General features: G+C 32.6%; 6 protein-coding genes across 6 annotated transcripts; 3 read left to right on the forward strand and 3 right to left on the reverse strand.

Moving 5' to 3' along the window:
* Positions 1-206: 206 nt before the first annotated feature.
* Tsp_00709 (WD repeat-containing protein 24) lies at positions 207-1,273 on the reverse strand. The gene is made up of 5 exons (XM_003376422.1): positions 1,125-1,273; positions 809-1,061; positions 652-754; positions 405-597; positions 207-342 (listed from the first exon to the last, which is right to left on the reverse strand). Exons 1-5 carry the CDS (start codon positions 1,271-1,273, stop codon positions 207-209), a joined length of 834 nt encoding a protein of 277 aa, XP_003376470.1.
* A 17-nt stretch (positions 1,274-1,290) lies between these two features.
* Positions 1,291-3,530, reverse strand: Tsp_00708 (WD repeat-containing protein 24). The gene is made up of 10 exons (XM_003376423.1): positions 3,512-3,530; positions 3,302-3,421; positions 3,077-3,154; positions 2,878-3,022; positions 2,584-2,800; positions 2,322-2,526; positions 1,869-2,017; positions 1,696-1,809; positions 1,517-1,628; positions 1,291-1,328 (listed from the first exon to the last, which is right to left on the reverse strand). Exons 1-10 carry the CDS (start codon positions 3,528-3,530, stop codon positions 1,291-1,293), a joined length of 1,197 nt encoding a protein of 398 aa, XP_003376471.1.
* Positions 3,531-4,760: 1,230 nt separating this feature from the next.
* Tsp_00707 (conserved hypothetical protein) lies at positions 4,761-5,105 on the forward strand. Its single transcript, XM_003376424.1, has one exon. The coding sequence runs from the start codon at positions 4,761-4,763 to the stop codon at positions 5,103-5,105; it is 345 nt and encodes a 114-aa protein (XP_003376472.1).
* Positions 5,106-5,947: 842 nt separating this feature from the next.
* Positions 5,948-7,395, forward strand: Tsp_00706 (60S ribosomal protein L7a). Its single transcript, XM_003376425.1, has 7 exons — positions 5,948-6,006; positions 6,062-6,188; positions 6,250-6,399; positions 6,455-6,675; positions 6,984-7,114; positions 7,164-7,233; positions 7,285-7,395. Exons 1-7 carry the CDS (start codon positions 6,004-6,006, stop codon positions 7,393-7,395), a joined length of 813 nt encoding a protein of 270 aa, XP_003376473.1. The 5' UTR covers positions 5,948-6,003.
* A 357-nt stretch (positions 7,396-7,752) lies between these two features.
* Positions 7,753-9,471, forward strand: Tsp_00705 (transcription elongation factor SPT4). Its single transcript, XM_003376426.1, has 4 exons — positions 7,753-7,758; positions 7,971-8,327; positions 9,023-9,050; positions 9,263-9,471. The coding sequence occupies exons 1-4, from the start codon at positions 7,753-7,755 to the stop codon at positions 9,469-9,471; spliced, it is 600 nt and encodes a 199-aa protein (XP_003376474.1).
* Positions 9,472-10,361: 890 nt separating this feature from the next.
* Positions 10,362-12,854, reverse strand: Tsp_00704 (putative KH domain protein). The gene is made up of 5 exons (XM_003376427.1): positions 12,354-12,854; positions 11,720-12,320; positions 11,204-11,689; positions 10,841-10,869; positions 10,362-10,634 (listed from the first exon to the last, which is right to left on the reverse strand). Exons 1-5 carry the CDS (start codon positions 12,852-12,854, stop codon positions 10,362-10,364), a joined length of 1,890 nt encoding a protein of 629 aa, XP_003376475.1.
* Between the last annotated feature and the right edge of the window lie 228 nt (positions 12,855-13,082).

Consider the following 13,082-nt stretch of genomic DNA (forward strand, 5'->3'; position numbering starts at 1 on the left):
AATGAAAAATGTAAAAACCTAAAAATGGACATTGGCAACTATGATTATCCACATAATGGGATATTGGAAAGAAATTTTATTTTTTCTATCATGAAAAATGATCTCTTTTAAAAGTAATGAATGAACCATTCTTTTTGAAATTTAAAAATACAATGAATTTATGTTTTATTAAATAAATCGTGTATAATCGTGCATAAGAACACATCTCAATCATATATACATTTATGGCCGCAACCTGTTGGGCATGAACTGTGACTTCGAAACCAGCTTTCAATATGATTTAAATGCCCTCCATGCATACAACCTGGACACCATAAAAATAAACCACGTATTGTTTCTTCACTGTGAAAGTAAAATGTTATGTTTTTTTCATATAATATCCCAAAATATGTTTCACCGCTTACCATACTGAGCAATTCTGCAATGGCCGCTGACAGGTATTGCAAAGCCAACCCCTGTCAAATGCTGGGCTTTCACAATGAGGACAGAAAATTATTACCTTGTTTTTTGACTGGTTGACATTCCTGTATGGTATTGTTGGACACATTTTCATCACTTCCGCTGCTGTACTATACTGCTCACATCTTCTAAGTAATTCTAAACATATTTGATATTTGTAAACATGAAAGGTTTGATCTTATAAATGCATACCTGTGTATGCTAGTAGCCATTCTGTTTTCGTTTCTTTTCTTACCATGGCTTTTCCAAGTTTGCCAAGAGAAAGCACCATCGTTGCTCCCATTTGTACATTTGCCTAACATTAAAAATTAAAATATCATTATTTTGCTGCCTTCACTCACAAATTTACCCAATTTTCCACAAAATGATGAATAATTTTCTGCAGCAAAAGCATATAATCAAACCATCTAATGATGACAAGATTTCCATCGACTGTAAGGTGAATGAAATGCGAATTGTATGAACTGCCCCAACTTCTAGTCAACTGGTTAAATATTGAATCAAAATCCATCTTCAACCAAGCTGATTCATCACGACACTGTTGCTTCGCAAGCGTTTCTTCAGAAGCACCAAAGCCTTCAGAAGAAACATCTATTTGGGAGCTGAATTGTTGAAAACTCAGTTGCTGTTCAAATGCTAATTTAATATATAAAAATCTTTCTCACTCTGGCAACTTTTCATCTTCAGGTCGTCGTGCTGAAGGAGGTGCATATGTTTCTCTTTCAAAATCATCGTCAAACAGCCTGCCAAAGCACGCAATAAAATGGTCATATTCGCCTACAATCTTGCCTCCGTAAAAAATTCCACTTTTCATCTATCATTTTTCACTTTTTACTCACTTTGATCACCTTGATCACTTTGCGTCGATTCTAAATAAAAATCAGTAAACAAATCAGATGCTATCTGATTAAATTCTCTTCATTTAAACTACAAATGCAGATAGCAGAATATAGTAAGACAAACTTATTTATTTATTTATTGCAATGCAATATTTTCCAAAGAAGCTCATATTATTTTTCATGTTGCCAAAATTATTGCATATAATAACACAGCATACCAGAGCTCCCCTGGCAAGATGCTTTAGTGCGAAGCCAAGCACGGCGGAGGTTGACCAAAGTCAAATGACCAGAAATGTAAAAATCTTTCAGCATGAGCCACGTATGAGATTCCTAATAACTCGTTGATGTTTTTGTTAATTAAAAACTATTTGAATTAAATTAAATTAAATCAACAAACTCGTCTTCTTTTTAATTTCAACGCAACGTTGGCATTATGTTGGCACAGATCTGGAAAACAATAATCAGTGAGGTGATATTCTTCGGCAAAAATTTTGAATTGAGCAGGTGTAATCTATGCACAAAATGTTAATTTCAATTATAAATCGAAATTTTCCATGTAGTAGTAATTACGTAAGTTTTCTTATTTTTGTAAAATTGACTATTCAAAAGATGAAAACAACTTCTTCGTGGTCCTACAAAATAGCTACTTGATCTATCTTCTCCATCATCCGCCGTAGAACTTGCAACCTCAAGTTTCTCGTTTAAAAAGTGAGAATCGTCTAAAATTACACTTCATAATAAATATTTTTTAAATTAAATGTAAAAAATGCACATTCGCTTACAAACGTAAAGAATATCCCCATTTATCCTGAAATTTATTGCCACTGGACTAAGATGTTTACAAGGTTGATAAGCATTTTTTGCGTTATTCCAAATCAAAGAACCATTTGTAGAAGCAGACAACAGACTGTCAGAATTAGGCTTCCATTGAAAACCTGCATGTTTAAATCGAATGAATAAATGTATCAGTGCGAACTTTTAGAACAGAATTTAAATGAATGTTCATAAAACACAAATTGAAACCTTTTACTGGAGAGGTGTGTTCCAAGAAAACAGCGTAAGGTAAGCATGGACGCTGAATATCCCAAACTTGTATTTCAAAATCTGTCGTCAACGTCGAGCTAGCTATTTGTGTTCCTTTTAAAGGATTCCAATGGATCTGACCAACCGGCGCTGATGTGACTATTGAATCTTCAAGCTTCGTCTTTGTACTCTGGTATTCCCATATCTGAAATTAAAACACTATGCAAATGAATTTTATGCAAAATAAAAATGCCGACCAAACCTGAATGATTTTGTCTCTACCACCTGTAGCAAAGATGTTTTCAACTAATGGATTAAAATCCAAAGACAACACCGGCCCACCATGAGCAGTGAACAATTGGACAGGCTTTGCTGGCTTTCGCACATCCAAAAATTTCACCATCCCATTGTCATCAGCCAAAGCAAGCAAAATGTGAGAATTGTAAGCAAATTTGACATCTCGAACATGGGCGCCTCCACTGAAAATATTCAAAACTGACATTAAATATCATTAAAATATTCTGAAAATTCGTGTTTAATATGTTTAATTTTTAACTTTTCAAATGTAAAAGCAGAACGCTCTTGGCGGAGGTCAAAAAATAGTACGCAATCGTCGCGAGTTGCGCTGAGCAAATAATTCGGCTTGGAATGATGAAAGCAAACTTTCATAGCATATTGCTGTTTTGGTCGGATTATTCTTTCTTAAAAAACAATACCAATTAGAAATCATTGATTCACAGCGTCAACCTTCTCACCAACTCTGTTTACTTCAGAACGTGATAAATTCCATAGTGCGATGTATCCAGTGCCAGTTGCAGTAGCAATTCTGTTCACTAAAAAACAAAAAAATACGATGTAACATTTTTGTTAATTTTATTTTATATCATTTCATTTCACAACTTCATTTAACAGATATAATAATTTCAATAATTAGAAATATTCATCAGTTCAACATTGAATCACACACAAATGATACGTACCTTCTACTTTATTCCAGCTGACGTCGAGAGATGATGCGAGAGAACGAGGCTGATCGCCAACTTTAAGACTATGCAATTCTCTGAAATTTTTTTCATCGCTGACATCCACAATCTTCAAAACTTAAAAAGTACTTCGTTTCAATAAAAAATTAACTTCATTCATTTTTAAATTTAACATAAAATACGTTTTCAATAAGCACATGATCTTACCGTCGAAAATAATTTTCATAAAAATTGATCATTATTTATCAGTGCATCTTGCATTTAACATAATTCGAAACATAATAATATGAAAACAATAAAACAGAACTATGCATTAATATGAAACAACAAACAGAATGACAACAACAAATAAAATTCCAAATACATATACAGCAGACTTAAAAATCACAATTTGCATACAGTAACTGTAATTGACGTGTAAGGAAATATGAGCCTAAGCAATATTTGAAAGCAACACTTTTACGAGCCTTTTACAAATTTTGCATATTCATTTCGCTCTGCGTTAGTAGAATAAATAATTTTTACGTGACAAACAATAATTACTGAATACTGAATTAAAAACGAATAGCATCTACGATAGTTTGTAAAATCATCAGAAATTCATTATATTATATTCATTTTTAAAAAGAGAACACTCATTGACTATTAATTTCTGTTGCATGCAATCACTAATGAAAAAAAACATAAGAATACATATTGCTGGTGATAAGTTAAAAGTATTCTTTATGTTTTTTGTCGCATATAATAGTGTCGGTTCCGTTTTTTAGAATGCATAATCAGTAGTTTATATCAAATAAAAATAAATACTCTACAACACAATAAAAGCGAAAAACAGTAATCCTTATTTCAGTGATAAGCATCTGAAATTTAAATATGAAAACATTTTACATAAAAAATTTGTCAAGGTTACTCACAATTTTTTCCTGCAACTGCAAGCCTGTTACCGCGACTGTTGAAACTTAATGCATTAATCTGACACTCAAATTGTATTTGCATTATGTCTGAAGAAATGAAATCGCAACTAGCTTATTGCTTAATAGATTATAATAATGACTTTTCGTTTTGGGTAATGTTTAATTTATCCTAGGTGAAATAATTAAATTTGGATTTACAATGTTGCCCTAATTTATTGTAAGATATGAGTTTACGTACTTTTGCCACCGTTTTTGTATTAAATGATAACTGTATGATTTATTAAATAAAAAGAATTCATTCTTTGTAATGCTGAACTCTCTATACTGTATTATAGTATTCTATATTATAAAAAATACAGTATTAGTAATGGTGTCAGTATTATAAATGAATAAAAAAATATATTCTTAAAACATGATGGTATGAAGTTTACAGCTGTAAGTGTATATGAAATACATCCATTGAATCTTGAAAATCAAGGACTTTTCTTGCTGTAGTACACAGTTGAATAAATGTGATATTTGAAAGTTGCGACATTGTATCAATGGCGTCTGGAAAGATTCGTGGTCTTATTTCGTATGTGAAAGCAAATCCTAAAGAATGGCGAGATTATTTTGCTAGTACTCATTTTTGGGGGCCTGCGGTGAATTTTTCATTGCCTTTAGCTGCATTCAGAGACATGACGCAGAAGCCGGATATAATCAGTGGCCGTATGACATTTGCCTTGAGTTTGTACTCCTTGATGTTTATGCGTTTTGCATGGAAAGTTCAACCTAGAAATTTACTGCTTCTGTCTTGTCACTCTTTGAATGAAGCTGCTCAACTTATCCAAGGATTTCGCTTTTACAAATTTCATTATGGTTCCTCTTGTTTTAACAAGTCGGTGTAAGTATTTATTCACTTCTTTTACAATTATGCCTGTGTGTGATTATTTTGATTTAGATCGGAAAGTGGTGAAGATAATGCAAATGATACTGATGTTGATAATGCAGAAAACTTTGACGACCATCGTAATCGATTGAATACAAATTTTTTTCTTTAAAAATTTAACATTTGTGCAATCATTCACTTTTTTCCTTTTCTTCGCATGTTACTTGTTTGTTCAGTTATATTGAACGTTGAGAATATTTCATCTCAATGTATCTGAAAATGAACCTTGTTTGCTATACCTCAGAATAATGATATTTCATTAAAAGCACTTTATTCTTAACATATGAAGGTTCAAATTTCAAAAATACAATTCGCATTCATTTGATAATGAAGTAATAAATCTAAAATATACGTAATAGTTTCATTAAAATTATATTTATGCAACCTAGATGACAGTTTAGCTTACCGACTAACGAAATAATTTGAATCAAAGTGTTATATTACACATTTAAAAATATCGCTTACTGTTAATAATTTGCATGTAAAAATCATTTTTATATAAAATGTAATTTATTAATGCAAAAGTGTGATAAAAAAATTCTATTAGTAACAGAATAAAACTGATAAAGAAGCCGCTTATCTTAATGCGTATTTGGTTAAACTAACATGACAGTTATATAAATGGCTAGATAAGATAAATAGCTGATAGTCGTTATGTATATACGTTATATATGCATCCGTTATATAATTTAATTTTAAGGAACATTGCAATACATTTTAAAAAATGGCCACCGATGTTTCAACTTTAAATTTCACAATTGCAAGTTTACTGTATTATACTGTAGATGTAGCCTGAGTTTTGTTTTCATATATATCGTAATGCTTTCGTAAGTTGCTTTGTTGGAAGGAAGACAAAAATGGTAAGGTTTGCTAAAATATTCTTTGGTAAATTTATTATTATTCATGATGATACAGGGTCCTAAAAAAATGCAAAAAGGGAAAAAGGTGGCTGAGATGCCGGCAGCCTTGAAAAAGAAAGTAGTGGAGCCTAAGAAGAAGCCGAATCCTTTGTTTGAACCTAGACCGAAGAATTTTGGAATTGGTGCAAAAGCACTTATCCATATTTAGGAAATCTCATTAATACTTAATTTATAATGTTTAAGGGCAAGACATTCAGCCGAAAAGAGATGTGAGTCGATTCGTTCGTTGGCCTAAGTACATTGTATTGCAACGTCAACTGGCTATCTTATATAAGCGTCTGAAGGTACCTCCTGCAATAAATCAGTTTCGCTTTGCGTTAGATCGACCTACAAGTGAATTCTAATCGCTTTGTTATATTTTTAATTTTTTAATTTTGAAGTATTTTAGCATCGCAAGTGTTGCGCTTATTGAGAAAATATCGTCCAGAAACGAAAAGAGCGAAATTGAAGCGGCTGAAAAGTCGTGCAGCTAAACAAGCTAAGGGAAAAGAAGACGCACCATCGAAGAGACCACCGGTAGTTCGTTTCGGCGTTAATACGGTGACAACTTTGGTGGAACAGAAGAAAGCGCAGTTGGTTGTTATCGCACACGATGTAGATCCAATTGAGGTTGGATTGCATTTTTCATTGCAACAAATTGAATTAAACATATATGCATATATGTATATTATTTATTTAACTATACAGATAATCTTTATTATAACAAAATATTTATATGATTTTAAAGTAGTTAAAATAATATATGGAACAACATTTTTGATAACACGAAAGTGATAGTTACATTCAAAAAATGAACTTCAAATATATCTTTTCTGTAAAAGATAGCGAATTTTTTTATGCTAAATGCAGGTTGATGTTTTATATTAGGGCTATTATGTGCATTCAATAAAATTTATCTGTGAACGATTTAACTTTAGATTGTGGTATTTCTTCCCGCGTTGTGCCGAAAAATGGGTGTACCCTACTGCATTATTCGGAGTAAAGCACGCTTGGGTAAAGTTGTGAATCGAAAGACTACATCATGTTTAGCTCTGCAGCATATTAATCCGTATGTGTTAACAGTTCAAATTACGCGTATTTGACTTTATTTATTTCAGTGAAGATCGCAATTCATTGGCGAAAATAGTCGAAGTCGTGAAAACTAATTTTAATGATAGATTTGATGAAGTAATTTTTTATTTATTTTAATTCATATTGTTCTTCATTACTTTGTTTTAGCTGCGTCGTACTTGGGGTGGTGGACAACTTGGAAACAAGTCTGCTGCTCGTCTGAATAAGTTGGAACGCGCAAAATTGAAAGATATGAAAGAAAAAATAGATTTCAAATGAATGTTGCGTAGCAAATAACTACTGCGAATAAAAGTGATGAAATATGATTATTGCATTTATGATGAGCATCGTATAAAGAAACGTGAAAGCAAAAGCATGAACATGAATACGTAAATATGGATAACAGATATATATCGCAGATACATACATATATATAGGGTTGTGTGTGTGTGTATATATATGAATAGACTGTGATTTTGTAAATATTTTTCAAATGTGGGAAATTTAAAGTAAGATGTATAATAAAATTGATCTTTCATAACTAGACAGTATTATTTTCATTATTTTTGTAATGCATTAGCTTAAGAAAAAACAAGAAAAAAATGAAAATTTTACCAGTCAAGATAATTTTCAATAATGACAGTAACTTTTACTTGAAAATCATTCATCATTGCTTACTGTAGTCAAATGCATTTATTGTTAGTTTTGACGAAATAAAAAATTTTTTTAATTTAATCATACGTGGGCTACTTATCATGCATACCTTGTTTCCTATTTCATTTTTATGAACTGATTATTAATATAACTTTGTATGTACCTTCTTGACATTTGAGGTTAACGTAGTTTTTATTTAGATTATGACATCAGATAATATTCCAAAAGATTTTCGAAACCTTCGAGCATGCTTAGTATGTTCAATGATCAAGAGCATCGATCAGTTTGAAAGCCAGGGCTGCGATAACTGTGAGCAGTTTTTGTCTATGAAGCATGATCGTGACAAAGTCTATGATTGCACCAGTGCAAATTTTGATGGGATGATTTTTTTGACGGATCCGGACGACAGTTGGGTCGGAAGGTGGCAAATGATAAGCAAAAAGAAAATTGGCATTTATGCAATATCGGTTTCGGGTACTTTACCGAATGCAGTTGTGAGTGAAATTCGAGCAATGGGAATGCATTATAAGCCTTATATGCGAGATACAACATCTAAGGTTTAATTGTATTCTAATGGTTTGAATGTTTGCACTTATCAGAGATTTTTTTAATTTATTTAATTTAACTGTTATGCATTTAAAATCGTCATTCGTTATTTTCTTTGTTTCTGTATATGTAAATAAGACGTTATGACTAAGATTTTCCAACTTTATTGATTGATACTATAGAAGTGATAAAGTATACAAATTAATAAGTTGATTACTTTGAATTAAAATTCGTAACTTGAATTCCAGCGTATGATGGTAAATTTTTTAATAAGTATTACGTTCTAGCTGAATTCTTTGAACATTTTGCTGTTTCACTTTATTTTTTTTCTTCATTTTCCGAAAAATTCGTTGTGCATCCTAATGTCCTGGGCGAGATATGTTTATTTAATCTTGAAAATCCCGCTTTTTTTTTATCTCATGCATGTTTAGAATGCATTTGGTTATGAACATTCGATGTAATTTTGTCAAACGTATGTTATATTTTCAAACATATTTGAAGTATTCCTATATAAATTATTTGTAATACATTAGCAACATGCAGTTCCTGTTGTTTCTGAAGATGACATTTATTGAATAGCCCACAGTCACCATTATGAAAAGAACTTATAGAATTTGTTTTTATTATGACATTTTCTTTATCTTTGGGAAATAGCTGTCACGTGATTCGTATAAAACTTAATTTTTTGAATCAGTTTTGTTAAAAGTTGCACTTGATGCAGCTACTTTTGGGTGGTATATTGCTTTCCTAATGTTGCAAAATCATACCTAATGCTATAACTATTCTAAAGTAAATATGCTCATGACCAATGTTTAACTTCTTTACATTTGCTCAGAATTTTCTGTGTATACTTTCGTGCACAAAATTTAAAAAGATGTCTTATTCTACACATGAATATGGCAACAGAGAAGTCATATTGATCTTTAAAAATAATGCTATTTCACAGTTTTATATTTCATTGTTCAAATAATAACTAAAGCACATACATTTGGAACAAATGGGAAAAGGCTCATGATAAATACAGGAGCACCGTTACAAATAATGTACAAGTCACGTAATAAAGCGCCCCCGTTGGCATATCCAACAACAACAACGCTAACAATGAGGACAAAACATTACCTCGTACTGAACGTTCCTACCATTGCTGACAGTTAAACTCAAGTACATTGCAGATGCTTATATGTGCCAGATTTACTTCTGTTTTGCGCCTGGTGTATCCTGCTCAAAATGTAACTAGCAGTGATCTTTAATGTACTGTACATGCTTACTCTCAACGTTTCCTGATAGACCTATACTACTCCTGCATCGGTATAAATGAGATGACTGTAGCGCTATAAACTGTACTGTAGACACGTGTTATGTCAAACGTAAAGAGAGCATGAATATGCTTGCTTCACTCCATGCTGTTTCCATACCTCCGTAACACATACACTATGGACTGCAAAGCTTTCAACAAATGAGGGAAACAGCCTGAAACCGTGCTCTTACAGTTTAACCATCTTCTCAAGGCTGCTACGAGAAAATCATACTACGCAACTGTTCTCGCAAACTCGTTGACATCCATTAGAGTTTTGCCACTTAAAAGTGCACCACAGCAACTCACGTTAATCGAATCATCGATCTCCATTCACTGATAAACACCTGTTTCGTGAATAATGAAAAAGAGTTAATTTTGATAACACTGTCATTAAGCATCAGTGGACTCCATTCTAGAAGTTGACATAACAAAGCGATGGTTATAGCTAATTCAAGAATCTGAATGCTAACTTCAATATGTTTCTATGGTGAGGGAATTCATGCAAGCGGTGATCATGTTTCTAATTGTTGCTTTGAATTGTCATGTTGATAACATTCCTTCTCCACTGATAACACAGATTAAGTCCATTCTTAGTGTTTGGTATGCATTTCAGAAAGCTTCCCTTAATGACGCTTAATCAGTGTTATAGAGCGACAGACTCACCCGAGCCTTATTTCCCAGAATGCCTAAGCTGTACTCTAGTTTTTCTAATAGCAAAATGCTATGTAGTTCTAAATTAGTTCTACTATTATTTAGTGATTTTAAGTAAGCTGTCGTTTATGAGTAGAGTCAACTTCACGGTCAGTACAAAGTTGGGCGGATGCGACAATCTGCGTGCAATCAACAAATGTATTGCGGCAGTTAGTTGCATTAATGAACGCTGTACACCCAAAATGACCGCAGGGACATCACAATTGAGAGGTGGTGAAACAACCAAAATCGGCATTCTTTTTCGTTTAATGTCAGCATTAGAGACTGTGAGAAACGGACCCAAAACTACAGAATCTAATATTAGACTCTGCTCAAAAGAACAGAAATAAAAAATTAATTTCTACTAAAATTTTATGTGACTGAATATAACTTTTCTGTCTGCTGTTCAAGCCAAGCACTTAAAATGCATTGATAATAAGTTCTTGTCGGTGAAATCATGCATAAAACAACTGAAGCAAATGAAAAGGCTTCACACAAAGTCACTGAAACCGCAAAAACGAAATATGAAAAATAAACCCTGAAAACAACAATAGCAATGCGAGCTACTGTAAGTAAAATTTATGCTCAGATTTACTACCATTTTCTGGACAATACAGCAAAAATTTAAATTTTATTATTTATTTGATAATGCACTTTCAACTTTGAACATTGAAAAATTATGATAAAGAGTAATGCCAAATAAGAAACATCATTACAAAATTAAAATTAGCTATGAATTATTAGAATGAATTGTGAATATGATAAAGAACAGAAACTGTTGGGTAAGAAGTAAGATAATAATAAAATCATTCAAAATGATGAAGCATTTTTCATGCATTCAGTAACATTAAAACAACAAAATTTATAAATACAATTAGCACGTCCTTTTTAAATTTTCACTGAAAACAGTAAAGGTGGAATCATACTGTGACACTGGCAGACTGGAAATAATTGGAAGACTATTGAAAATAATTTCCATTTGACGTTCCCAAAACTGAGAATCCGCCTGCTGAATTTCGCCCACAAAGTCTTTATAAAATGGATGGATTTCAAGTAGGCAATTAATGCATTGAAACGCTTTCCAAAGTTTGAACATCAAGATGCTATCATAATCATTTTCAGCGAATGCCATTACTTTTAAAGTGTTATTTTCTTCATGTAGCAGCTGGATACGACATTCACAAATATTTTGTATCGCTTTTACAGTTAAGCTATTAGGACCGATTATTCTTTTTGCAACATCAAATGGGTAGTGCAAAGATGAATAAATCTTCGTAGCAAATGCGTTTTCAATTTCTCCAATTTGTACAGGTGGCGGAAGATGAAGAAAGTTCTGCAGCCGTGTCAATGTTAGCAAATTCTTCATGTGATAAAGCAAAATATTTTCTTCAAGTTTTTTAAACATATCTATTATACCTACAGTGATGAATGAATTCTTCTCATTTAATGGAGCATTCAACAAATCTGCGCCACATAAATTAACGGGAAAATGAACCTTCAGCATTTCAGCTCGAGTTGCATAGAATTTCAAATCTTTTAATTGAACTGCATTCACCATGTCTTCGTCAGAAGAAAACGATTTTAGCAGGCAATTAATGCATTCAAATGCTCTCCAAAGCTTGAATTTCACAATGCTTTCAAAATCACGCTCGACGAATACTTCGATTTGTAGCGCATTGACTTCTTTCCAACGCAGTCGGATGCGGCATTCACAAACTGTTTGAATCACTTTCACAGTTAAACCACGAGGACCAATTATTCTGCCTGAAATATTAAATGGAAAGTCGAGAAGTGAATAGATCTTCTTAGCATATCCATTTGTAACTCTACCACTCGCTGCTGGTGATGGAATGCTGAAAATATCACGGAACATTGGCAATGCTAACAAGTTGCTCATGTGACTGGTCAGCATTTGCTTTTCCAATACTTTAAGCATTTCCACTGAAAATCTTTTACCCACTGAGTAATGGTTACTTGAAACAGCACTTACATCATTTATATCAGAATGATAATGCTGCTGAATGATAAAGAATTTTATGATGATTTCAACCTGGCTTTCATAGAATTTGAAATCATCAGATTGAATTGCTTGCACCACATCTTTTCCTGACGGATCCATGCAAAGCAAACAATAAATGAGCTGAAATGCTTTCCAAATTTTGAACTTCACAATGCTCTCGTAATCTGGTTCAACAAATATCTGGATTAGCAGTAAATTATATTTTATGAAATTCAACTCGATGCTACATCCACATAATAGTTGAATAGCTTTCACAGTGCAACCACGCGGGCCAATTATTCTGCCTGTCATATTATACGGCAAACCTGCAGTTGAATAGCGTGTTTCTGCGAACCCTTTCTTAATTTGTCCACTTGGTTCAGGCGTCGGAATCTGAATAATGTTCTGAATCATTGGCAATGCAAGCAACTTGTTCACATGATGAAGCAGAATGTGTTCTTCAACATTAATTATCAGCTGTGTGATGAACTGCTCGGTGGAATCCTCATCGACTTGCTTTACTGTACTGCTTAGCTGACTTAACGAAGACATACTGCTGTTGTGATAATTGAAGGAATGAGAAAATGAGCTTTGTGACTTCAATCAACCTATTTTATATATCTATGGCCCAACTTTAAACTGCTGCTTTTAAAGTAAATGCATAAAGTTGAGTTTTGTTTAAAGTGTTATGGTTTAAAGCGTAGGTCATTCTTAGATGTCATTATAATTGAAAATTTTCTAAAAAATTGCTTATTTAAAATATTCCTACCGCAAATTGAA

Source organism: Trichinella spiralis (assembly GCF_000181795.1).
Source record: "Trichinella spiralis strain ISS 195 chromosome Unknown Scfld4, whole genome shotgun sequence".
NCBI lineage: Eukaryota > Metazoa > Nematoda > Enoplea > Trichinellida > Trichinellidae > Trichinella > Trichinella spiralis.